The sequence below is a fragment of the Nipponia nippon genome, unplaced genomic scaffold, assembly GCF_047370975.1.
Source record: "Nipponia nippon isolate SJK-2023a ecotype South Korea unplaced genomic scaffold, ASM4737097v1 scaffold_5, whole genome shotgun sequence".
NCBI classification, from domain to species: domain Eukaryota; kingdom Metazoa; phylum Chordata; class Aves; order Pelecaniformes; family Threskiornithidae; genus Nipponia; species Nipponia nippon.
The window spans coordinates 26,465,753-26,492,212 of record NW_028262369.1 but is presented as its reverse complement, the minus strand read 5'-3'; the positions used below and the strand labels follow the sequence as shown (position 1 = coordinate 26,492,212).

Below are 26,460 nucleotides of genomic sequence, written 5' to 3'. Positions count from 1 at the left end.
ACAGTAATTATTTAAGACACAAATACACTGTGGTAATGGCCTAAACCCCAGTGATGTGAAGAGGCAGTAAAATTTACTGAGGGAAATATTATTCTGGAACGCAGTGTAACCAGGGTAATCCCACAGCTTCCAGCTCAGGAAAAAACTAGGGTTTAGGTGGATCCTGAACATGGCCTCAACTTGTGCAAATTATTACACCTATATCGATGCACAGTGTCTAAATATCTAAACTAGAGGGGTTTTCCTAGAAAACAGGTAGTTTTGGATACGTTGTATAACTTCCTAAAGGGATTTTCTTTCATGGTTAGGGATCTTCCCGCAGCAAGCAGAAAAAAGGACAGACTTCAACACTTCGGCTGCTCTCACCTTGTTAACCCACATCATTCTGAATTCCCTACCTCAGGCCACGCGTGTCCTGCTCTGAACCGCTGTTTATTTCTTTTTCTCACCATCACCATTATCCAGAATATTCTGCAAAATACCGGCAGGTGCCGCCACTCGCTCAGCAATGGCCCGGGGCTGGGCTGCCCGCAGGCAGGAGGGGGCACAGAGCCTCCTCCATGCTCCGAGCACCCTCGGAGGGGGGAAAAAAAAAAAAAAAGCCTTTTTCACACAGGTGGCCAGGAAGGCTTCGGACTGAAGCATATCACAGCTCCAAGCTTCAACAGCACGTAGGGTTAAGGCCCTTCACAGCGAGGTAAATTTCTCCATGGTAGATCATCTGACAGAGATGCAGACTGCATAGCTCAAGCTGCAGGTACCCCCATTCCTTCAAGCCCAGTAGGAAATGAGGCCCCATGGCCTCAAACCTTCTCTTGCACCACTATTTCCTCAGTTTCAAGCAAGACATTTGGCAGCTGCCCTGTCTTTGCCAGGATTATCCAGCTGGGGATGCCCATCCCTGCGCCTGAGCAAGGGGAGCAGGCGGTGGATGGACATCCTCCTCCAGACCTAGCTGTGCCTGATAGAGACTTGACACCCAGCGCTCTTCCAAAGCAACGACGACTTGGCTCCTCCGGCAAGTCCACAGACCTGGGAGGAACAAGTGGTGGGAGGAGCCTCCCTGCTGAATCAGAAGCTTCATGTGTTTTGGTTCTGGAACGAAGGCCAAGCACGTGCAATCGTGGCTGCTAAGACTGTTTTATGCCCTGGGTCACCATGACTTTGCTGTCTGCACAAGCTGTGCAGCAAATACTGATTCACCCAATGTTGTCACTACATCCACAAGCTAGATAGGTGTGTCCTTGTGTAAACCTGACATTGCCTCTCTCCCCATGACAGCAATACCCTCCCTTTAATAGGATGGGGGGAGATTTCTCCATATTAGCCTTCTTGTTCAACATTCCTGGTTGCTGAGGGCTGTGGTCATGGGTCATAGCATGACCCACAGCTGGCCCAGTTGCCTCTTCCCTCTGTTAATGAAGTTGCCATCACCAAAGCAGACCTTCCAGTTGAGGCAGATAGGACACTCTCAGTCCCTGCAGCTAGTCCCTGGGAGTTGCTTCATTTCAAGTCAGGTGTGAAAAGTGTGGTTGCAATCTGGGTTAAAAAACATATAGAGGAATGCAACTGCTTGCCTGAATATCCTCTCCCTAGGTCAAGTGGGTAGGACAGAGGTGATAAGTGACCACAGACTTGCCCATCTGCCCATTCACTCCTAGTTGGTGTCCAAAGAAAGAGAAAAGAGTAGTCTCAGGTGAGGGGCTCAGGCTAGGGTGAAATCTTATCTCACAGCAACTAAGAAAAAGCCAGGACAGACAATTGCTGGTGCAACAGTGCTGATTGTGCTGACTGGTGTCCTTGTAGGCAGACGGAGCTGAAACACCAACAAGTTCCCTGCCCTCGTGGTTCTGGGCATTGGTGGTGGCAGGACAAGTCTGCGACACCAAAACCAGCTCCTGGACCATGTTAGCCACAGAAACCAGGCAGTCCTGCACCACCACAGCACAGTTAGCATAACTGTGCCCTGAGCACACACAAGGCCATATCACACTACGCCCAACTCCAAGATTACACAGAGCAGTGAGGAGAAAAACAAAGTTTAAACAAGTTTGATACTTCAGTTTTTCCCTGCTGATACCCACCAAAATCAGGTCATTGCCACCACAGTGGTTTTCTCAGGGTCTCCAGGTGCTTTTTGCAGACACGCAGCCTCTTTGCTCTGGACAGCATGAGTCCCTATGGTCACAGCTGCACAAGCAAGGGCGCAGCTGTCCTGACTTGAGATGAATACGCCTGGGAGGTGAATACACATGACGACAATGAGAGATCACCTGTAAAATGTGAGGGAAACAGGAGGGGGGAAAGGACATTACCTGAAGGGGACCCCAGTTCACCAAATCTAGTCTTCAAAGCATGCTCTTTACCTTTGTCAGGAACGGATGGTTGTAACTGGCCTCAGCATTACGGCTGGTCACAAACCAGATCTTCAAGAAACTTGTAGAAGCTGAAAACTCCAGTTCCCTGAGCAGTTCTTCTGTGGGAGGAGAGGAATGAAGCAGAACGGATACAGGTAAAGTGAGCTGCGCAGAGCAAACAAGCAGAGTTGAAGTATTAATCTCTAGTTCGCATACTGAAATCCCTGCTTCTACTCCAGCAGGCAACAAAAATAAATTTCAAAAGGACACCATTGAAATTGTGAGGCCTTTGTGTACCTGCTACAGTATAGACAGAGGTGGGAGGCGTTAGCATAAGCATTCTGTTAATATAGGGCAAAACAAGCTCTCTGGTGGGAGAAATAACACACTTTGTTATAAATAACCTGGTTGCAAACGAGCTGTCGATTCACACACAGCAGTTTATTTACTGGCACTGCATGCCAAGTCCAAACTTGTTTTTGTTTTAATTTACTGCATCACAGATAGTAAAAAAGAAACAAGCAAACAAAAACTGAGCCAAAGGGATTGTCTCTGTAAGTATGCCTGTTTCGTAGAGATTGCCCATATCCCTTTAAGGCAGCACAAAGCCTTTCTTTATAGTGGTTTTAAAATGACCTCCTAAATTAAGACAGCAGGGTCAAACTGACCACACATTATCTAGCGACGTACTCAACTATTGCCTCATAACTTACAGATTTGTTTATAGCTCTTGTAGTTAGAAAAAATAAATTTCTCAGATCACTGTGACTTATCTTTTAAAAACAAGTCTCTTTTCAATAGCTAGCATATTTTAGAAAAATCATACGATAATCTTGAATCCACCTTTGTCTTGCAGAGACTGCAAGACACAACCAGCATCTCCAAAGGCCACTGTAACACTACAGATTTCTCCTTCCCTCCTGCCTCCCCAGTTAATTGGCAGATTGTTCTAGAGGACTTTGAGGGGAAAAAAACCCTTCAATGAAGGGTTCAACCAGCCTTCGTTCACGACGTGGTTGTTTACACCTGAAGTTAGCTTCCTCAAACATTCATCTGTACTTTCTCTGCATCAGTCCATAAGTAGATTCATCTCTTCCACCATGCATACACAACACAGGTAGTAAAAGAAGCTTAAGTTATAAACAAACAAACAAAAAAACCCAGGACAGCACAACTTAAGAATGTTCAGCTTGTAAAATCCAATCCTCAGCATTGGGACATGTCAGGACTAGAATTACTGGTACAACCTCAATTCATGTCTATTATAAATGAGTTATAGTACTGGCTTTATAACATGGCTCCACAGTCATTTTGCCTGGGGATCCATATATTCAATGCACTGAAGATAGTCATTGCTGAATGAGCAGCTAGTCGCTCTTCTCTCTTTATTGGCATAGCGTCTGGACCACACATTGAATGTATTTACTACACATCAGCCAAGCCCTGTGAAGAATACAGATTTATTAATTTGTGAACAAGTATTTACTTATCATCGTTGGAGGTGAGGGAGGGTGGGGTTAGACTAAGCCCCATTTTACAACAGAGGCCCAGAAGCCAAAAGCTTCAGTTTGAGTGTGAAACCTGTGACAAAGACTGACTGCTTCCCCCACCCCCAGCTCCAGGTTATTTAGCATTTCCCATCATTATATATGGCAGAGCATGTTTCTAGTTCCATCTGTTAAACTCAACCCTTGGTGTGCCAAACGGAGCATGCAGAAACTGGGAGTCTTACACAGAGCGGCCACCTGTGAAGAGCTGAAGTGCTGCACAGGATCTCTGTGATAAAGGCAAGGACAAACCATTTCTCCCTGGCTGTGTCCAGCTTGCGCTATGAGGCTGGGCTTTCTCTTCCTACAACGCATTGTGGTTGCTGATCAGTCCTTCCCCAGACCCAGCTGCCAGGGTCTGCAAAGGCGACAGCTCCCTCAGTACCTAACTTTGAGCTACAGCCCTGTGCTCAACCCAAAACTTTGTACTATCAAAGGTCCACAGCCTGGTGCATCCCCAAACCTTTTTTGAGCAGTGACCTCTGCTGGTGACTAGACAGGGAACCCAGCGGTTTACAAAGCTGGTGCCCCGCCTACCTAGTCCTCAAAGCTTGCCCTGAAGGTAGTCATCCAACCCGTCTCTTCATCTAAAACATCCTAGCATTAGTAAGCCCACAACTGGAGCTTGCTAAGTGAGAGTGGAGAATGATGTTTACGCATAACCTATAACAATCTTTGACTCGCAGGAGGCTATATAATCCAACTCCTGATTTCTTCAAAATTCACTCCAGGGCTCTCACGGTAGCTTTTCAGACAAGATGCAGTTAAATACAGCAGCCTACCCCAGCACTGTTGTTTTAGTAGTCTGATTTAAAAATTGAGTTATTCAAGACACCAAAGGCAAAGCCTGTATTTTTGTGTGCAAAGCCTGTATTTTTGTGTGTGTGTGTTTTGGGCAGGGGAGGGAGAGGACCTCACAGTTCACTCCGCACTTGGTTCCTTTGATGACTGCGCGAACACACACACGTGCTTCTTAGGCCACAGTTTTCTCTGAAATTCTTCCTACTCCTGGAACTGACTCTTTAGGGGGATTAAAAAAAGAAAGAGAGAACTCCTATGCCATCACCACCTATTAGAAGAATCGGCTAGTGTATCCAGCAGGCCATGCAGGGAACTATTCCCCCTTGAATTTGTGCTTTGATCTCATGGCAGGCTCCAGAGACACCATGTTCATTTATCTCCTGACTGACTAGCTCTACTATAATCCCAAGATGTTTGCAAGGGCAGAAAAGTGAGGTCTTCTCTAATTTATTTTTTGTCCTCTGAAATCAGAGTAGAATGTAGGTTTTGCTCTCTCTCACAGCCTGTTTTCTCAGACACAAGGGAGCTGCGCAGTTTGTTTATACTACAGGTTTGTCCAAAGCTGATATGCCAGATGCAAATCTTTACCATGAGTCTGCAGTGAGGGGAAGCAATATTCTGATGGGAGAACATCCCCTTACAACACAAGAGCTTGGCAAACCACACTCCAGGTATGTCCACAGCACCCAAATGCGTTTGATCCACATAGCAAATATGTTAACACACTACCCGTGACGGAAAATATCAAGACCACAGCAAGGGGAGGGTGTGTGGGTAGTGGGGAGTGTCCTCAACTTGCAGCATCTGTGAAGATTCAACCCCGACCTTCCATCTTTTTATTGCATCTTTGTAGAAAGGTGGCAATGGGAGTGGTAGAAGCATGGCTGCCATCAGCTGTGAAGGCCTACAGCTATCAAATGCCTGCCTGAACACACTGCAAGCTGCCACCTTTCATGAATTTGCTGGTACCTGGTCAGTCACAGGCAAGTCGTGCAGCAAATTCATCAGTAGGAGACTGATACTTCCATAGTTGCAGCTGGATGCATCTGCAGGGGTGCTCGCCTTGCCCTTGGAGCCATCCGTGTATCTCAGTAGGTGGGAAGATGGCTGCTCGAGGCCTTAGGACACCAAGCGCAGTAGATACAATACAGCCTCTGTTCAAAGTAAGCAGCAACAGAATCAAAACCACTTCATTTCAAGGGTGCATTCAGGCCCTGAGCTGCAATTGGCATCAAGACAATTCTCCAAAGTGGCAAAGTGCTCCTGTTGAGGGAGCAAGTCCTGCCTGGCTCCCTCAGACAGCAGTGTACAATCATTTCAAGAACTAGGGCCACTGCATTTGTCCACCCACAGCCTGAATTTTCAAAGTTACATCTCGGAAAATGAAGCAGGATAGGGTTTTTTCCATATTTATAAGAGACTGCTTAAGAGCTAAAGCCTCTATTTCATTACTCCATTCTAACAGGAAAGCAGATTTAAACCATCAACTGCGTACCTCTCCGCAGCTGCAGTGGAAATAATTTCAGATACTCTTGCCTACAGCTAACCTGTAGGGAGAGGCAGGTAGTTCACAGGGCTACCAGAACAGCAATCAAACCAAATGCTGGCGGTTTCACTTGTGCATTTGGTATGCAATCCAGCAAGAAGATGCAGCTCAGCTTTGAGATGATTAAACAGATGAGAAATATTATCAGGCTTGAGGGATCCAATGTAACTACAGTTACATTAGAAACCAACTGTAAAAAGGCTTTATTTTTTTCCTCATTACCCAGAATGCAGAAATGAACTCAAGAGACTCCTCCCATACCTCACAGAGGCTTCACAGACTCATTATTTTTATGTTAAGACAGAAGTATATAAAAGAACTTGAAACACCAGCAGTTTTCCAGAGGAATATAATTATTCCCAAAGCCAAAACTAGAATGTTATCCCTGTTTGAGTTCTGTAAGCCAGCTATTGCATCTTCAGAGGGCACTCAACGTAGAGGGCACCCAACGTACACTTTTTATATTCTTGTACACTTACATTCATGAGCATGAGATACTGTTAAAGATGCACTTTTAAGTAAAGGCTTAAAAAAAGAAGTCTTTAAAACTTGGAGCTTTTAAAGAAACCACAAAGCGATCAGCTTTCGAAAGCTCTTGTCATAGACAGAGAATGCCATAAATCACACATTAGCAGATGTCGTGTGCAAATCTCTACTGCAACACAAAGAGGACAGACCTCAAGCACTTTGGCATCAAAAAGAAGTCTACATTTTAAGCCTGCTGCTGACAGCTATAACACTGTTAACTACAACTTACAGCTTATAGTTGTGGGAGTGTTGCAGAAAATACCAGAGCAATAAAAAAAAAACAACAAAACCAAAATATTCTGCACCTGTTTAAGTGCATGAAAAACGTTATTTTAAACTTTTGGCTGAAGTATTTGGGTCAACAGTTGCACCGGAGGTACCAGCTAAAGCACCATTTTAACTCCAGGTGCACATTGCAATACCAGAAAATAATCAAATTAAATTATTTAATAAGCCAGGCAGGCAAGAGGCTTTGACATGAGTCAAACCTGTGATAGAAGTTAAGCTTGGGGAAGCTTTAAAAGACTTTGTGCCTAACCTTTAAATATAGTGAAAGGCAGTCCATCACCTCGCTGCGTTTGCTGTAAGCTACCTCAATGCAGAAGGAACAATATAGTTCTAATACCCACTATCACATCTAACACATGCAGTGTCTGCATTACAAGAAAAGTTTGCGTCTGTCTACTGAGGAAAGCGATATGCAGGTCTCATTGTAGATTTGTTTTTTTCTTTTACCCAAACCTTACAGGCTCCCTAAAGAATTATTATATACAACCACTCACTATCAGCTGATCATTTCATCACACCAACATAACTGACACTGTGGCCCATCTTCAGATCTTAGGTCCTCTAGCAAAAAAACCCCATCCAAAACCCCGTAGGGCTAACAGCACTGAAGGGAACGGAAGGAAAATTATCCAAATTTTGTTTCCCCTTATCACACTAAATTAATTTGCAAGACCATTTAGCTTACTTTTACCTCAAGGAAAGTTCAGTGAGGTACTGCAGGTACATCTAAGCGCTTCATATTTTCTAGTGTAGGTATCACAATAAATGGAGTCAGTTTAAAAATAGAGTAGTTAATTTTCAAACAATTCGGACAGGTTTACTTCCAGATGAGAAGTTTAAAAAAATGCTTTGAAAAAGTCATAGTTTTCACCAGAAGCTACCAATAATGTATATTATTTTGAAAAAGTTGGATATGCTGCAATCATCCTTGTTATCCACCTTAACAGAAAGCTGTTGATCCAAACTTTAATTCATAGTATCATTACTTGGAGTTTTACTAAATGCACTAATGTTCCTGTATGTTTCAGTGTAGATTAGAACTTAGTTTCCTAGGTCACCTTAAAGATAAAATCCAAGCTGCTAGCTTTTTAAGCAGTATTTGTGTCTTAACAATGTCTTTCTGTCTGACCCATTTTAGTCTGAAGGAATATTTCCATCTTACAGAAGAGTAGCATGTTTTATTCCTGGGCACATCTGTTTCCTGCTCTTAAAGTACACACTTCACCTGCACTAAAAGTGTTATCAACTAAATTTATGAAACACTTAGGCACACTAAGTATCTACGTAAATCTCTACTCAGCCCTTTAACAGGAAAGGGTAGGAAAAGAATACATTGTGAAAAACAGTGAAGGATCTCAGTGGCAAAGTAACTCTAATAATCTCAAATGTCATAGTCTTACATAAAATAAGAACTGACACCTTCTCATTTGTAACTGATATTAAAAGAAGGCAAGATGAATGTTAGAAAAGTTTTATTATACAAAAGATGATCCAAACCCAGAAGAGCTCTTCTACAGTTCTAAGAGTTTTGTTCTGTGACTTGTACTTCCATATGCTTTTCCAAAAAGCCAAGATAAAAAGGCTCATTAGTCCCACTTTCTTCTTACAAAGACTGTTGAAAAAAAGACGTAGCTGCATCAAAAGCTGTTATTTATTCTTTGTATTCCAAGAACTGCTGGAGTCTTTTCTTATGTTCTGCAGACACTTGCACTGCACTAAAAACAACAAATGCAGAACATAAGATTTTACATGAATTGTAATACACCACAAAAACAAAGCCTCATGCCAAAATTAAGTATACATTGAAATCAACAATTACACTGAAGCTAAATTTTAGAAAACCCAGCTGTATGAAAAACCTACATTCTGAGAAAAAGACAAAAAAGTATATTAACCCTTAAAACTGACAATTCTTACTCTCAACAGCTTCCACTACTAAAAGACACTTGTCCCGAGAAACCTAGCCTATTTCCTTACCTTTAAACACACGCAAGCAATTGTTTATCATGCAAGAATGACTTAGGTAAGAAAGAATCTCTGAAAATTATCTCTCCTGTATATCTAGCACTTCCAAAGTGAGTAACATTTCATTCCCACAGGGTGAGATGGGCAGATACTGCAGGAAGTTTCAGTCCCACGTATTCAGAGGCCAAGTATGAAAGTCTTCCTGCTGTAACAGTAGCTGAGAAAGAGCCAGACAACCAAGCAGAAAGGGAATTTGATTATTTGGACTCTTCATAGGATTCTCTGGATTCTCTCCCTACAGAACAGACAATTGTCTCTAGTTGATTTACTTTCTTTTCAACAGTTAAGATTTATTAAATGAGTGGTATTCATGGACTGCTTCTAAAGAGTTCATGACAAGTCACTAAGAAAAATTGCCCAGAAATCTATGAATAATAAGTTTCTAAAGGGGACCATGTATCTACACAAAAATTTAAGGTTCCACAAACGAAAAAATGCTAAAATACCATGTTAGAATAATGACCTGAAGGGGTTTTTGCCCAAATCTCCCTTTCCACAGGTCCTACAATAACATTAATTAAAACTAAATTTAGCAAGCAAGCAATCATGAAAAAGTTCTTACTTTAAGTGTTCTCCAAAGACAGTAGTTATCCGGTATAGTGCTGTTTTCAGGGATGCTCTAAGTGCAAATCGTAGCGTTTTGTAGGATGTGTCCACCAGTCTTCCTGAAATCCTGGGGGACTTGCTGGAAACATGAGGGAGTTTGAAATGTCTGTCTACAACCTGATTGAGAAAAACATAAATGAACTTGTTTCATCTGTTCAATTATTTCAAGATGTGACTAGCAACAGGTTTATGTCAAATAAAACAAAAAGAAAGTGCAAGTTCAGAAATTCCACCAAGACACACAAAAACATATTGGAGACTGAGCCTGACCTTGCATTTCCTGGCCATCGACATGAACAGAGAACCAAGTTCCATGAAATAAGATTCTCTGTTAACGAGTCTTAAATGCTAAGCACAGCACAAGCTGCACTAGAAATACAATTCTGTCCTGTTTCTTTCAGAAACAAGGGTATTGGTCATTGTTTTTTTTTCCCTGGTGCCTGTTCTTGGAATAGATGACTTACTGAAGAACTTTAATAACCTCTAAATTCTTTCCAAGAATCTCCATTAAGGCAGTGTAAAGTGATTACGTCAATAGGACATGCATAGCCTTGGAAACAAATCTGGATTTTTTTTTTTAAAATACACATTACACAAACACCAGCAATTTGAGAGTAGTATCTTAGTATTAGTAGAGAAACACCACACAGATCTTATCTCCTGTGACTTGCAATATCTCCAAGTGCTCCAGGTTGCACAAGCAATTGTGTACAGCCAAATAACGGTGAAGTCCTAACCATGCATAAAATATAGTATTATAATTGCTGCACCCCTAAAACAAGGTATTTAACTGAGCATATAGTACCTTTTTTTTTTTTAATTAAACATTCCATTAAAAACATGCTTTCTACTTCTACATTTTAAAAACCTAACAAGTTTTTTTTTATTCAGTTGTTTCATAATGCACTTAGTGGCAACTAGCTGTTTTGTTTAGATTAATTGCAGAAGAGAAGCCATTTACAGTGGTAACAACTTGAATGTTGTGACTGGTCAGCAATGTCAAAATATAAAGTTAAAACTCCTTCTCTTCTCCTAAACTTGTTCTGCAGTAAGAAAAAGTTAACAGTTTTTACCTCCTGAAGAGTCAGTAGAGTATTCAGGATAGCCGGCAGTGTAGTTTGGACAACTCCAAATTGGTCTTCAGTAAAGGAGGCTGCTACCAAATGAGACAGACCTTTAAAAAAAAAAAAAAAAAGTTTGCTGTAATTACTGAATTCTCAACTTCTGAAGCATTAACAAAGATCATGGTTTTGCCTGAAGATTCTACTAGTGTGGTGGAATTCTTCAGGACTTACTGCAGCCAGGTGACAGTTACCTCAGCTTCAGCTTGCTTCAGGACTAAACCAGTCACTGGTTTGACAGGTGTGCAATAGTTTAAAGGTTGATGATAATGCAAGAGAGATTATATATTAAATAAAATTTAAAAAAGCATTGGCTCCCTCTTTCCACTGCTCTGGAGCTGTACCTGACATCAACCAAGAGACAGGACCTACTTCACACTCTTCTAGCCACACACAAACATTTCCAGATCACTTAACTTTCTTTGTTCAGCTTGTATGAGGAGAACTCTCTACTACTTTGAGGGAAACCTTGATTTAGCTTTAAATCCCTTCTCAGTTTACTTGTTTATCATATTTTAAAAAATTACAGCCTACCCCTCTGCCCTTAGTTAAAACACAAATGGTATCTTCTGCTTTTCTGCAAACTGTGTGTGTGATTCCTATCTCCCGACTCTGTACGTCCCAACTCATCACCATCACTCTGACACAACCTGGCATATCTCCCCATAAAACATAACCTACGAAAAAAGATCACCATTTGCACACACGAAGCTAACAAAAGATTCTATCAATACCGGTATTTGCTCATGACTTTGAAACAAACAAGAAAATCCCATAGTGCAACCACATACTGTCACTGTTTTTTTAATTCTTTGCAGACCATCTTTTTCCATTTAAGTTACTGCCCGAGTGCCTCTCTCCCTCAACTCAACTCTCCATGATTAACAGAGAAAAACTCAGAGCCTTTAGTGCGAAAAGCTGTTGTAAAGAGACATCATAAATCTGTTACTGAAAAAAAAGTAGAAGTGATACATAGGTTCCTGTGGGAGAGAAGCAACAGAAATCAAGTTTAGGAATCTCTACCAAACGTCTGCAGAACATAAACTAAGAGATCTCGCGTGGTACGCCAAAACTAACAAGTGAATTAGACCTTTATTCATGTTGGTATCTCAAATGCAGCTGCGTTTCTGTCAAAATACATTCAAAGATTTTTCTTCCATTACGTTTGTAAAGAACAGAGCCCCAGAAACCTGGAATCAGATCCTTTTAGTTGTAGTTTCATGAGCCAGAGTGGATCACCTGGGAATAGAAACTGCTTACCTTCCAAAGCCCAGATGTGCATTTGGGCATCAGAGAAGACAGCTTGGATGGAGGCTTCTGGGTGCTGAGAAGAAATCAAGGCATTCTGAGTGCACTTTATAAATAATATCACCAAAATTGCAGGTTTCAATGAAGGTATTACACATTTGACAGGGTCATCTCCCTCCCCTCAGAAAAGACCTGCAAGGCTGACAGATCTCAGGGAATACCCAGAAAAATCTGATCTTTTAAGAAAGTAAAATTCTTTTTGGACAGGAGCTGCCCACAAAGCTATAGCTACGGTTGGGACTTCCAGAAAAGAATGTATATTAGCTAACTAGTTTTCAAGGGCTAAATGGGCAATACAATTCCCCCAGGCCTATTTCATGATCTTGCTTGCCTCAGTCTCTGCTCCAGTCTATAACTGATCAGAAAACACTGCTGTACATGTAAGCGTAAACCATTATCACACACACAGAAAAGATCTGCACATAAAAATATGATCTCTACTTGCAGAAAACGTTTAAGTCCCTGAAAAACAAAGACCTAAGGTAGGGGGGGGATGCTTCTGTAAAACTTGAGTTATTGTTCAATTATGCTAAGGGAAATACCCAATTGGTTTTCTGTGTAAATACTATGCAAACTTAGTTTAAGTATTCAAGTTCACCTGAAAAGTAGTAGCAATATTAGCACCAATATTTCATAAGGAGAAATTCCCAACATTCTAGCTACCAATTCTCCCACAAAAGAAAACTGCAAAGAATTAATTTGGTACACTGATCTAACAAAAGGTAGTTAATTGAATTTCAACATTAACTAGAAGCCGTGTCATCTTACAATTAGTATACCGAGACAATTGCATTTGACTTCTTAGTTGTGTTTTACTAGTACATGATGCTTTAAGCAAAATGCAGCTTATAATCAGATGAGTTTAAACAAGTGTTATTCCTTTTTTATGCAGGGATACTCCTGCTATGAAACTCATAGTAAGTACGAAGTTGTACTTATGGAAAACCTTAGATTAAAAGAAAGGTTTTAGCATCATTACTATATGCAAAAGGTACATAGTGCCACAGCAGAAGCTATACGCTCATGCATTTCTAGTCCATGCCACTCAGTCACAAAACATAAGATCATTATTACCTTGCTGAAGAAATACATTATCAGCACTCGTTTTGACAAGAAGTTTTTTATCTGGAAAGAAACAAAAGGTTAAATATAATCTGTATTTATCTAAAGGTATGCACAGTTGGCCCTCCTCAGCCCTTCTCAGAGTATAAAGGGATTGAAGGGGAAGGGGAAGGATTTTTGTTATGTAAGCTAACTGGAGAAGGAAGTATTCATTAACAAAAATGGAAAAGTTCTTTCAGAAGAGAGAACACCTAAGCTGCACTGACTGTAACCTATCTGTACCGCAACTTTTACTCTACCTGTTCTTGCTTGTTCTGAAGCCATGTGTAAATAAAGCTTGGCTGTACTGCCTCACTGCCAACTCTTGCAGCAGAGAGCACTGGGAAGGATTCGTGGTGGGAACCATTCATTTGCAGATCTACAAAAGAAACACAATATCTTCAGAAAAACTAGTTGCTGTCGCTTTAATCCTCAAGATACAGATCTCTATTGACATGCCTACTACACTTATGACTACAAGGCTAAAAAAAGTGCCGTGGAAAAATCTCTACCTGAACCTGACGTCCACAGCTTTGGTCCCCTTCTCATAACATGAGGACTTTGCACTGATCCTTGCCAAGGAGAGTTTACATCCAGAATTCCCGTCTTGCAATTTAAAGCAGGTGAGCTGAAAGGCGAACCAACATCAGACCCAGGCGATGTCTTTAAAGGCATTAGGGATGATTTAACCAGTGAAGACATGGAGGCTCTGGGAACGATATTAGACCTCTGTGACTGGGAAGACATGTCTTCTGTCACAACAGCTCCTAATGACAAAGAACACACTGCATTAAGACAAACAGGCTGGAACATATGAAATAAAAGATGGGTTTGTTATTTGAGTGCTATTTCAACCTCCTCTCTATCATTAGAGCTTTTATTAAAGGACATTGTTTCCACTGTGGTTTTGCAAAGAAGTACACATCCACATGAGCATGAAGTGTTTTAAAAGTTCATCAGTTTAAGAACAGCAAGTGATGAGACAGATCCCTGTGGATTTCCTTCTTTTTCTCCTTTTGCTAGCTAGCATTATATAGATATATACCAGGGCATAGTAAAGTGTGCTTTTAGGATTAAGTACTAGAAAAAAGGCTACCTATGGAAGAATGGCAATTCTTTCTGATTCTGCCTGGTACATAAGAAAAGACGTCAGTCACAAAACCCAAGGCACAGCAACACTAGAAGAAATTCACCTCTGGCATACCAACAGTCCCCTGCTGTTCCTAGGGCACTGACTGCTAAGGGATTCAATTACCTGGCACCCCTTGTGCTAACACAGCTCTGCTGCCAGGAATGATGCCTAAGTCTGGCATCTAAAACACCGGAAATGCTTGCAGGCTGCACGCAGCTCAAGAGTCAGACTGGCACTTCTTATTCTACAGTGACATTAAGTTCTCCCTGTACTAGGTTCAACCACTAACTAAAACTGTAATAATTAGACTTCCTTAATTCATGCAAGTGTGGAAAAAATACTGCATTGAACATAACATCATGCAAAGTAAACAAACTGAGTAAACATGATCCTTCCAAGTTTTCTAGTTATTTTGGGATTATTTCAACAAGAATACCTAAATTGAAATTGGGGGAGAGACTTTTTTTCTTTGCATTTATTTGCAGAAAACCCTGTGACTCATTTTCCCCATACAACTTAGTTGAGACTAATGTACCTATGTAATCTACTGGTACTTTCATGCTTTACAAGTATTATGAGTGTTTCCTCACGTACCTGGAGTCTGCGGAGACACTTTCAGCTCTCCTGCTGGCTGCTTTGCTCTCCCATTTGCTGCTGCAGCGTCCTGCTGTGTGATCAGCCTCTGGGTCAGATCACTCAGAAGACTCAAACACTCCCTTGATATTGCAGTCCAGTTGTGCGGGTGCCCACCTAGCAGTACGCACACAAAAAGAAAATACAGTAGGTATGTTTAACCCAGATGATCATCCTTGCATCTATTCTGATAGTGAACACGTGCTCTCATCTAAAAAGACACAGTGCATTTTCACTGTGATAGTTTATTTGTATTGAGAGGAAGATGAAAACATGGACAGACTCTATCCTCCTGTCAATGCATAACTCTAAAAAGACTTCAGTGAAACCTGCTAAGCAAGCAGGAAAAACAGGCATTTTGGCCCATCAGACCCAAAATCACTAAACAACTACAATGAACAAAGTAATACCAATGGAGACGGTAAAATTTTGAAGTAGTACAAACACTAGAATTCCTGATGAGGTGTAACAAGAAATTCCTGAAGGCTTTTAAGCAGTTTTAATTGACCTTCTCTGCCATATCTTTGTATATAGCAAGAGGCTTGAATACTAATTGAAATTATAGCCATTGTTTGCTTTCACAGCTCTAGTGGTGACTCACTGTTTATGCTTGATTTCACCTCACTCACATCTCAACATTAGGCTTTCATGCCCATCTGTTAGATTATTCAGTTTGGACTATTTGACTGGTGGTGTCAAGAGGACCCTGCTTTCAATAGCCTAAGACCTGTGTTTCCTCATGGTTGTCATTTAAATCAAACAACAGGCATCAGAATTTGTTGAGTTTCATAGATAAAACAATATGAATATAGATAATGAAGCATCCTTTTGGAAAAGGCATCGCAGGGATACTTTTACTTATGAGGCCTTCCAGCTTATGTAGCATGTATCACAGCATTAAATAACTTCTAAAAGCATTTGACTAACACACTAAAAAAAAAAAAAGAATCAATATGGAATAGTTTTTATAATTACCTGGCTGACTAAGGCTAAAGACTTCCTGTCGTCGAACAGGAGAATATTGGGAAAGTAACATCAAGTCTTGTAAGGCTAAAAACTACAAAGAAATGAAAATGTTTTAGTACATGCAAAGTCCAATGTATTTCCTTAAAAAAATGTAGTTATCCATACAAAAGCAATCCCTAACAAAGAATCAGTTCACACAGACTAAAACCAGCCATGTAACAGAAAAAGAAAGAAGGCAAAGGATTGCACACATCCCCAGAACCACTCTGGATGGGACTGCTGAGTTAGTAAGAGCTTCAGAGAACTTTACTGATAAGTCATTTCTTTGGAGTTAAAGAAGATCTAACACCATTTTCTATCTTAACAGCTAACAGCTCAGACAGAAAGAACCTAAGACACAAAAAAGTCTAAGGAAAGAACTGTTTTGGCAAGCCAGAGCTCAACTACACATACAGTATCGCGCCTAATACTGCTTCTTCATGTGATTAAGTAGTTAATGTGGCAAACCAAAAATAACCAGGTTTTTCCCACTACACAAGATACAATTAGAAATTACACACTTTAATAACAGCTGAGATTATAAATTAGATTTCCTCTAACTTTAACTCTGCTGTGCTCGACTCTTCCCCACCCATCCTTTGACAGTGCAGCAAAGCTTAAAAAAGGATTCAAATGGATTGCAGCCTATTGTATCTCCAGTCTTACCAGAGATCTGTATAATCAGTAAACGTGGATTTTGTACATGCATGAGAATATTCTTATCTTTATTTACATGATACTTCTTATACAAGGTCTCCAATTTTTAAGTATTACATTCAGTAAATCCCATTAATGATTACCATAGTCAGACCAAAATTACTGTCCGTTACCCACAGGTTTTAAGTAGTTTTTTAGTATTTTCTTTTTTAAAAGAGAAACCCAACTTCCAACATAAATGTGGAAATAATTTTTTTTAATTTCAAGAGAGAACACACATGTAAGAACTCAAATATAAGTAGCAGGGGCAAAGCATTAAGAGCGTACAAAGAGATAAAACACCTGTTTATGTGACAAAGACTCAAAGTTGAAAGAGTTAAAAAACGTGAATGCCACTAACCTTCTGTTTTAAGGTCAGTACACACTAACATACTTATGCTGCAGACAAATAGATCTTACCTCCAACTAAATGAGTCTGTCCAACTCAAAGTAACACAGTGTGGTGAGCACCAGCAGATGTCACTACTAAACAAATTTTCACCATTAGGTGTAACTGCCTCCTCCAGTGTTCTCAGGCAGCTTTTTAAAGAACTAGCACCTCAGTTAAAATAACTGGTACCTAGAAGGTCTGATTACATGCTTTGAGAAACACCTTCTCAGCACACACCTAGCTGGGAAGATGGTGGGAATTCAATTACCTTTATAATGAGGGGAGGGTTGCTGTTTAAGATTTTAGGCAGGCACTGGTCTGTCTCCTCAGCAAAAGTTGGCTGGACAGGAAAATGATGTATCTAAATATAAACATCAGAAATTGTGTTACACAGAGCAAAACACAAGAACACCTTATGAAAGGCCACACCTGAGCTGCTACTTGTCAGATGAAGGATGAACTACAAAAGCACATACCCCATTGCTTCAACTTACTGTTAACTAGCCTGAAATTTCTAACATTGAAACAAAAGACTTTACTCCTTATGTTTAAAATTGAGAAATCTTATAAAATCCAGGTATCTTTATCTTCAAATACATTCCATGTACCCATATAATTCGTATTCCCATATAAAGCTAGGGGCATCACATCATTATGAAAAGAAATTCCTCTAACCACATACCCAGTAAAAACTAGTGACACCATATTCAGAAACAACACTGAAATTTAAACTGTGATGTCTATGTTTAACACTATGACCACTCTGGTGAAGAACTGAGGGTTCTTTTACCAAATAATAAAAGATATTTTTAATTCTTTCGCACTGTTTCTCTGATAAACTAATTAATTCTTATTTTTATCATCATGATATTCATATTCTGTGTTTTAAAATGTAAATTGCAATGCTTAAATTGTATCAAACATTGCGTCTTTTTAACGCTGTTTAACATGGACCAGTTTCGGCACAGATTACCTGTCAGTTTTGTGTTACTGCACTCATTTTACATATCATAGCTTTATCCTCCTGTTTCCAACTGCAAAACTGAAATTTGAGGTAGCAATTGCTTTCGGAGTGTTAATAAAGTGACTTCATGTGGACTAAGTTCACAATATCTTTCTTGACTTTTCAGTTAGTGCTACACAAATATTTACAAACAGCTTTGGAAGTTTTTTAGCTCATTAAAAAAAATAATGTGGATAAACAAATCTTTTGTTCAACAGTCAAAAGGGCAAGGTCCATTTTATACCTTCAAAACTGTATGTTTCTTTTGTCTTCCACAGTTTTATAAGCAATACAATAATTGCAGACATTGACACACAATGTTCACTGGTGCTTCAACTATTACCCTTTGAGATAGGCTGTTCACACCTCAGAGTTGTTGTTGGAGCGGTCTGCAGATTCTGACACATCATTACATCAGTTATGCTTAACTTATTGTTAATCTTTTCTCCATGCAGTCACAACAACTAGACCTTTTTAATTAAAGCTAACCCTCCAAGCACTGTATACCATTTAATTCCATAAGTGTGTTTCACCAGGATTTAAACCTCGCTTTTTTTTTTTCGCTACTGACCTGCACTCTAGCAACGTTTTTAAAAAAAAAAAAAAATCAAGTTAGATGAACAATTTTTTCCTCTGTATTCTTACAAAGAAATATCTGGATTTGTCAACAAAGATCAAGTCTTCTTCAATTCTTTGTTGGCAAGACTTCCCCCCCCCCCCTTCAATCATTTGATGGTCTCACATTTATTCTAATATGATTCATTAGATATTTAAACAGTCTTTTTTTAGCCATATTAATTTGTAACTTTATGATTGAATGAAAAAGCACAAGTGTCTTAATTCCCAAGATTGCTTGAAGTCTATTTTAATACTGCAGCCTGAATTAGATTAACATGTCTCTGCTTTGCAGAACTGTGTACTTTGATAGTTTGCTTAAATTTGAGATTTCTAGAGCTTGGCTCACAGAAAATTGACTGCATTTTGTTCTCTTTCGTATTGTAAAATTGGATTAAGAGCTATACGGTTTCTGAATATTATCTTCCCATGTAACCTGTAGGTGTTTGTCACAAGTCTTCAGCTAGTCTCACACTCAAATACAAAATCATTGCATGGAAACACATGCAGAGACCAAGCTAGTAAGCTCTACCAGACACATACGGGCCCTGCGCTGTCTTATCTGTATTTACACCTAAAGAGGACGAAGAACACGGTGCAGACTCCATGAAGCACAAAGTGGTTCTTTGTTAGGGTGGCCCCTACAGCATCTGCAAGGATTTAGCATCAAACATGAACAGGAAAAGAGGGACACAGAAACAGAAGTAGTGGAGTAAGAAGAGGAGGTGGAAATAAAGCATTACTTTTGTAAGCAGCACAGGCTTGCCTTGCTATAAGAAGAGAAAGGGAAGGTCAGTTAACACCCAGGCCTCTTTTGACTGTTCAGTTATCAGATATTATCTGTAGTGCATGCTTTGAAAATTCAAAAAATCATAATAGGTTTTTTGCTAGTAAAACTGCTTTGAAAAGAAAGTATTATCTGTGAAACACTGATGTTATACCTTTAGCACTGTCACTAAGTACTAACCTCTGTAGCATAGATTTTGAAGAGTAACCATGCAATGTACCAGGTAATCAGAAGAAATACGCCACATAACCAGGCATGGTAAACCAAGGAGAGATCCAATAAGCCAGTCAGAGTGTCAAGAGGATGCAATTTACTGCAGATAAAACAATCAAGAAGATATAAGTATTTTTATTATAGAAGACATCTATAGTAAGCTGTTACAGTAGCAATAATTGCAAGAATAAAGTTGCATTTTTTTTTGCAAAAACAGTTTCTTAAAGATGCTTGAGATACCATTTCTTTATTTTTTCAGTAACTGTGATGAAATGAAGTTAAGAAAAATTAATGAAATCAAGGAAAAGAGAAAAGAAATATGAAATAAATAACGACTACAGTTTTAGTCAATTAAGGTATTAAGACTTCAGCTTCCCTATTTTAAAACAAATGTTAGCTATATAAAAACGAAGACACGCCCCCCTAAAACACATGTGTGAGATTTGGAGAGATTTGCCTTTCTAATATTTTAGAGACTTACAGAGATGAAGGAAACTAGAGAGGATTTCTGAATGACTATCTACAAGATGGTTCCTACAAGGGGATGTTGGTTCCTTTCAGATCCATTTCAGAAGTACCCAATGCTCCTCACGTTCTGCGTGCGGAGGCAAGGAACCGAGTCCTACTACACACAAAGAACCAGCTGCTAAGCTGGACTTCTTCAGCAAAGGGAGCTGTCAGCAATGTTCTCCCGCAAGTTTTCAGCACAATGTACTACCTACCTGTCTATGTGAAGATCCATTGTGGTACTTATCCATACCTTTGGGATATAACCTAGGGGATCAAAAAGAAACACTGAAACGAATATGACACTGCAAAACACATACACAAGAGGCCAAAAAGACGACAAAAGTAGAATGCACGTATAGACAAGCAACGGGTCTTGTAACACGTGTGCACCAGGCAACCATCTGCCTTTGGGGTTTTTTTGTTTTGTTTGTTTGTTTGTTTTTTAAGAAATAGAAACAAGAGAATGAAAAAAGGCTTCAGGCCAGCAACTATACATTGAGAGATGTAGACCTTATCTCTTACTGCTAGCTTCTCAGCACTGAGTTATTTGTGTTTCTTCACTAACAAGAGGGTTAATAGTAATTTAATATTAATTTTCACTACAGCTCAGGCAGCAGCAAAGTGCTTTTAAAGACTTAATGGAAACTGATATAGAAGCACCATACTTCTAATTTATCCCCTAATGTAAATAAAGTGGAAATAATTCTAGCATATTTTGACATCATTTAGGAGGATAATTACAACCATAACATTAAAAATTCCTATTTTCAGAGTCCAGTGCAATCATCTTCATCAGCACAGATTTTTTTACCATAGTTTTAAAGACCAAACTTCATTTTCGTATGGGAGGGAGCCATACTGCCTTTGTCTCCCTTGCTTCCTCTAAATAATATAAAAGGCACTTCAGAATACAGCCAAAGTGCTAATTTTTACTTAAAAATAGTGAAAATATAGCAACATTACATACAATGAAGTCATGCCCACTGCTGGTATGTCAGGTTCAGCTCTGTGGTTACGTTTCCAATACCAGGTAATGGAAAGAGCAGTTCAAGGCATGGAGGTGTTTATCCATGTTAAAAAATATTTGGGAATATTTAAAGAAAAAAGGGAATAAAAATTACAAACAAAAACTTTTTTTTTAAATTTCATTGTGTTTTCAAATTTATAATCTTTTTCCCACAAACCAGGACAGGTATGTAAACAGTGGCCCAAAGCATCAGGTTTTAAAATGCACACTTGTAAACCACCAGCTGATTAGAATTTGGTAGCTCCTCTTACATACAAGTTATTTCACAACTGCCTGCAATAAGATTTCCTGCACAGAAGAGATCACCAGAGACAACAGTCTATGTTTTGGCACAGTGACCAAACACAGACTTCAGGTTAGAAAACTATTGCTCCCCGCTCCCTTCTCCTTAGAATATTGCCATCTTCTTATAACGTTATCAGCTAGACAATAAATTCTTATAGAAGGTGTTAATCTCTTTGGAGAAGAGACATTTCTCACACGCTAAACAAGCTTCTGTGAGGCTGTAAGAATTGCTGTCATACAAATACTGCTGTACAAACCCTGGGCCTTTTCTTACTGTTAGAGAAGTGTTAGATCTCTTTATTTGTTTAAACAAGTCTATGTGCCTTCAAGCAAGTTACCTGGAAGGCTGAAAAACAGTATAACAGGCCTGACTGATTAAAGATAAAGTTTTCAAAATACAGGAATTAAAAAAAAGAGAGAGAATTTCAGGAACCCTTACCAAAAAAGTAATATGCAACACAGAAGTTCCTAACAAAATATAGTGATTCCACACAACTGTGTTTAACCAGGAGAGGCAAAGATCTTCTGAAACGTAAGTACTTGTATTGCTAAAAACAAACAAAAAAACATTTAGTATTCCACATTCAGAACAAATCAATGAAATGGTAAAAAAAAAAAAAAGGGACAAGACACTTGAAAACCTGAAATCTAGATGAATTAAAAACATTAGTTTAAAGCAATTCCATGTGTTATACCTACTATTTATTCTCCTGATCCCTTTCTGCCATTTTATAATCATCTCTAGTTCTCATGCCTTTTCCTACTTGTAGCAGTATGAAAATGGAAGGATGGGGTAAATTGACTCTATACACAGGGGAACAAACTAGAAGAATGCTGTCTAATACAAAATGAACAAAAAAACCCAAGGAAGGCATATTTAATCGACTAGATTTCATTTAGATTAGAAATGTTCCATTAAAATATAGGGAAAATTCAGACAAGCATGAGTTACAGAGTCAATAATCCTCCAAGTAGCGAAACCAGTGTAATACTGATGCCTTTCTCCATACGAACAAATTATATGTCTTTCCAAACGACTAAATCAACTGTCTGACACTATATGCAAATGAAACCAAAGTGATTTAATTTTTTACTTGGCTTAGTTGCACTAAAAAAAAAAAAAAAAGGAGAATTAACAATATTCAAATAATAGAATTTTTAAAAATACTGTAACTACAGCATTGCCAAAATGATGTTTGGTTAGCTGATAACCTGAATGGTCATGACTTAAATGTTTTCCATTAATACAACCAACCTTGTTTAAAGATAACTTTGCATGACTCCCAGATTTACAAAGTCCAACCAATTTGGCAAAAGGTAATGGCTGCTGTGAGCTTACACCAACAGAAGAGATATTTTTAAGATGATGCTTCACAAGCCACTCCTCACCATTTTGCATTGGTATAGATTTCTGTAGAACTGCTAGAGCCCCTTCCAAACGAATTAATGGAATTTCAGTTTCCATAGCACTACACACATGAACAAGCTTTGTATGTGGAGCTTTAAGCAAGATTTAATGTGCTATTTAGACTTCAAGTGAGCTGGTACCCAGTTACAACTGATAGTATGCTTTTTTTTTTTTAAACTCTCAAGATTTTCAGCTTTTAGGTGACCCTTGTTGTCAGTCCCAGGAGATAATATTCAGTTTGTGTATATTGTCTCTTTCCTGTAGTTCACTTTCTGCAATGCTCCACCTCAGCCAGCCTTTAAGATGGATCAGAGGGGTGTAAGTTTTATAGTCACAGCATCCCGGATTTCTGTGTTCATTTGAAAGGAGCTGAGCAGGAAGGAGGAAGATGAACACTACCGGCATTTAAAGCTAACTGAGCATTTGCTTCATCTATTAGTGAAAGCACGCCAACAGACAGCTGCTACTGCCATATTCAAAAATATAAACAATCAAGGCTTTTTGATCACTGTTTTACTTAAATATGTCTTTCTGCAAAAGGATTTAAACCTCTTACCTGTATGATTGGAAACGGCAAATAATTCATATTGTTAATAAGATACAACAGACTATAACTGTATCCCATGAAAGCTCCAGAGAGTAGAAAAAAGAGGTGATACTCATTTAGGCACATCTGAGGAACAGCATCATCTAGGCTAAAATAGAAAACTTAGAATTAATTCTGAGTTAAAAAAAGAAAATCTTTCTAGCCTTAGGAAATTCAAATCAGAAGTTTGATTTTACTTTCCTGATCAGTACATATGATGATATCTCAGTAAGTTTTTTCTAAGTTAGGAATCCCACCACCTATTTTTGTAATTTATGCACGACGATGCTTCCGACATTTATGAAGTATGTCACATTAACCAGAAGACCAAGACTTAGTTCAAGTGACAACCAAATTGTCATCATTCAACTTTCCATTAAGAATCCTGGCAATTTAGTTTTTCTGGCCCAGTTATTTCTCTGTGCATTGTAACATTTACAAATGAGGGTATTTCCTATCCTTTAATAAAGGGTATCAACATATAATTGCTTATTTTTGACAGTACTCAAATTTTAATATTTTGTTTGAAAGAAGCCATCAGTAAATATATTTTACAATAGAAGTTCTTTGCACAATTTAACACACACAAATAATTACCTTTCTGAAGGCATGCAGGGCACAGCAAGAAACTGGAACTTCCCTTTTGTCATAACTGCAGCGCACCAAGCAACCAGCATTCCCATTACAGCATGAACAACTGAATGAATAACTTGCTGAGGGTGAATAATCTTTCCTATCAGTGCTAATCGAGAGCATGGTATTGATGGCACAACTGTAAATAAAAGCCGAAAGTAAATTTCCACTTCTTACTAATAAAACCCTTCATTAAAAACAAAAACAAAACAAAACACTGTCACCAAAGAACTTCTCACAGTTGGAATCAGTCACTAAAAGATAAAGAAATCAACGAAGCAGCTGAGCTAAGAGGGTCTCAGCCACAAGGTAAGCAGGAATCTGGGATGGCTTACTTAAAAATAAGCTTTGCATACTGTCTATATTAATTTTAAAGGAAATCTACCAACGTTAAGTATATCAAATGTAAATATAAACCTCTTTAAATGGTCATGCCATTTAATTCGGGTGTCACAGACAGTTTGGCAATTTACATAACCCACCTGCATAAAATTCAGCATTGAAGATGCTTATTACTAATATCACCACAGACATAAGGAGGATACAAAAGATGACGTAGGAAGTATATAAGTCATTGAAAGAATCTAAAATTAAAAAAAAAAAATTATTGCTCAGAAGATTGCAGTAACACAACAGTGACACATTAAGTAACAGAAAAGAACACTTAAGCAGTTAGCAATTATCCATTAAGTGCATAAAGGGGAGTAACATTCAGTGGACTATAATCTCATACCAGATCTCCCAGCTGCACATTTCTGCATAAAAGCATATTTATATTTTACAGAAACTGTTTTATACCCTTGTAACTGGTTTTCTCATAAGTGAACACTCAGAAATTTGTTTTTTTTAAAAAAAAACCCAAAACTTTCAAAGTTAATTAAACTATGGCTCAACTAACACAGCTTCCCTTCACTTAATAAAAGCTGCAACCATACCCCCACACTTAAAAGGTAAGAAATTCCTTACAGAGTAAATTGCTTTTGATTGGTTCTTTTGGGCTTTTGTATTTTTAAAGGGGGGAAAGAAATCAAGTCTCTGCCTGAAGCAACTAAATGATCACAGGTATCAAGCTTCCATCTAAACATCTCTCAATTTTCTGTGCGTGCACTCGAGGGAGTTATTCTCACCACGTAGAGCAGCTGTTTCAGGAACTTCACTTCTGATTCAATGCAGCAAAGTTAGAGGAAACTTAAGCTCTTTATGCAAACAGCAGCTGCACACGGCAGAAAGGGGAAGCATGTCCAAGTACTCGGAACAGACAACTAAGTCACTTCACCTAATTGTTTCTCCGAAGGATATACTTACATGAGCTTGCAACAGTTATTTCTACCTAGGGAGGATTATGGCTATTATGGTTATAAGCAACACAGAGACTTACATTTCAAAGCCTAAAGACCATTCAGAAACACGCAAAGTAGAAATGCGACACAATACCATAGTCGGTTCCCCTTATATGAGACTGAGCCCAAAACAACAGATAGGGGAGAAAAAAACTGCAAATACAAACACGTGACTGTGAAAATACAAAAACATCAAAGGGCACCTTGTCAAGTACTGCAGCAGAAACTATTTTACTTTATAAACGGATTTCAAATATTAACATCGGGTCACTTCATGTCACAAAGCACTTAAACGATCCCTGCCATGATCACAAGCAGATCCGAAAGGTAAACGAAAGCACGCATCCACGCACTGCGTGCTCTACTCATGCACCGACACACGCTCCCCTCTCTCCCAAGAGCCCCTCAGCAGGCGAGTCCCGGGCTGCTTCCCTCCCACCGCCGCGCCTGCGGTTCACACCGCGGCGCGCACCGCAGCTCACGGTTCCCGCGCCTGCCCCCAGCCCCGGCCGCCCCCGGCCGACCCCCGCCCCAGCGGGAGAGGCCACAGCACCTACTCGAGATCCAGCGCACCGGGTGGAAGGGGTCGAGGCCGCTGAGGACGACGAAGGCCGCGGTGCAGACAGGCAGCAGCAGCACGGACCAGGCGACGGCGGCCGCCACCCTCCAGCCCAGCACCTGAGGGAAGCACAGCGTGAGGGGCCGCGGCGGACGGGGACCGGGGGCCGCCGCCCCGCCTCAGGCCCCGCACTCACCTGGCGGAGCAGCGCCCGCTGCCGGCCCGCCCCCGCCTCCATGGCCGCGGCCCGGCCGCCCGCACCGCTGTTCAAAGTCTCCGCCGTTCAACGGCCACCCCCGCCGGCCGCACGCCACTTCCGCCGCACGCCGGGAGGCCGGACGGTCAGCAGCCAATGGGAGGCGCGCAGGCCCGCTTTCCCCGCCCCTTGAGTGGAAGTGACGAGCGGACT

At 39.9% G+C, this 26,460-nt stretch overlaps 1 protein-coding gene across 6 annotated transcripts; it reads right to left on the bottom strand.

Moving 5' to 3' along the window:
- Positions 1-1,277: 1,277 nt before the first annotated feature.
- NDC1 (NDC1 transmembrane nucleoporin) lies at positions 1,278-26,427 on the bottom strand. Of its 6 annotated transcripts, XR_015698974.1 has the most exons (20): positions 26,248-26,427; positions 26,050-26,170; positions 24,635-24,736; positions 24,117-24,291; positions 23,490-23,628; positions 21,965-22,073; positions 20,426-20,477; positions 19,671-19,803; positions 17,354-17,446; positions 15,969-16,050; positions 14,955-15,110; positions 13,741-13,995; positions 13,489-13,607; positions 13,202-13,252; positions 12,080-12,143; positions 10,772-10,872; positions 9,655-9,815; positions 5,675-5,859; positions 2,367-2,476; positions 1,278-2,273 (listed from the first exon to the last, which is right to left on the bottom strand). XR_015698974.1 is itself a non-coding variant. In XM_087733119.1 (19 exons), the coding sequence occupies exons 1-18, from the start codon at positions 26,287-26,289 to the stop codon at positions 5,679-5,681; spliced, it is 2,136 nt and encodes a 711-aa protein (XP_087589245.1). In that variant the 5' UTR covers positions 26,290-26,427; the 3' UTR covers positions 2,345-2,476; positions 5,675-5,678. The 6 variants fall into 6 exon arrangements, 4 of the variants coding, with proteins under 4 accessions (XP_087589245.1, XP_087589247.1, XP_087589248.1 ...); XM_087733119.1 differs by lacking the exon at positions 1,278-2,273 and having other exon boundaries at positions 2,345-2,476; XM_087733121.1 differs by lacking the exon at positions 1,278-2,273 and having other exon boundaries at positions 2,438-2,522.
- Between the last annotated feature and the right edge of the window lie 33 nt (positions 26,428-26,460).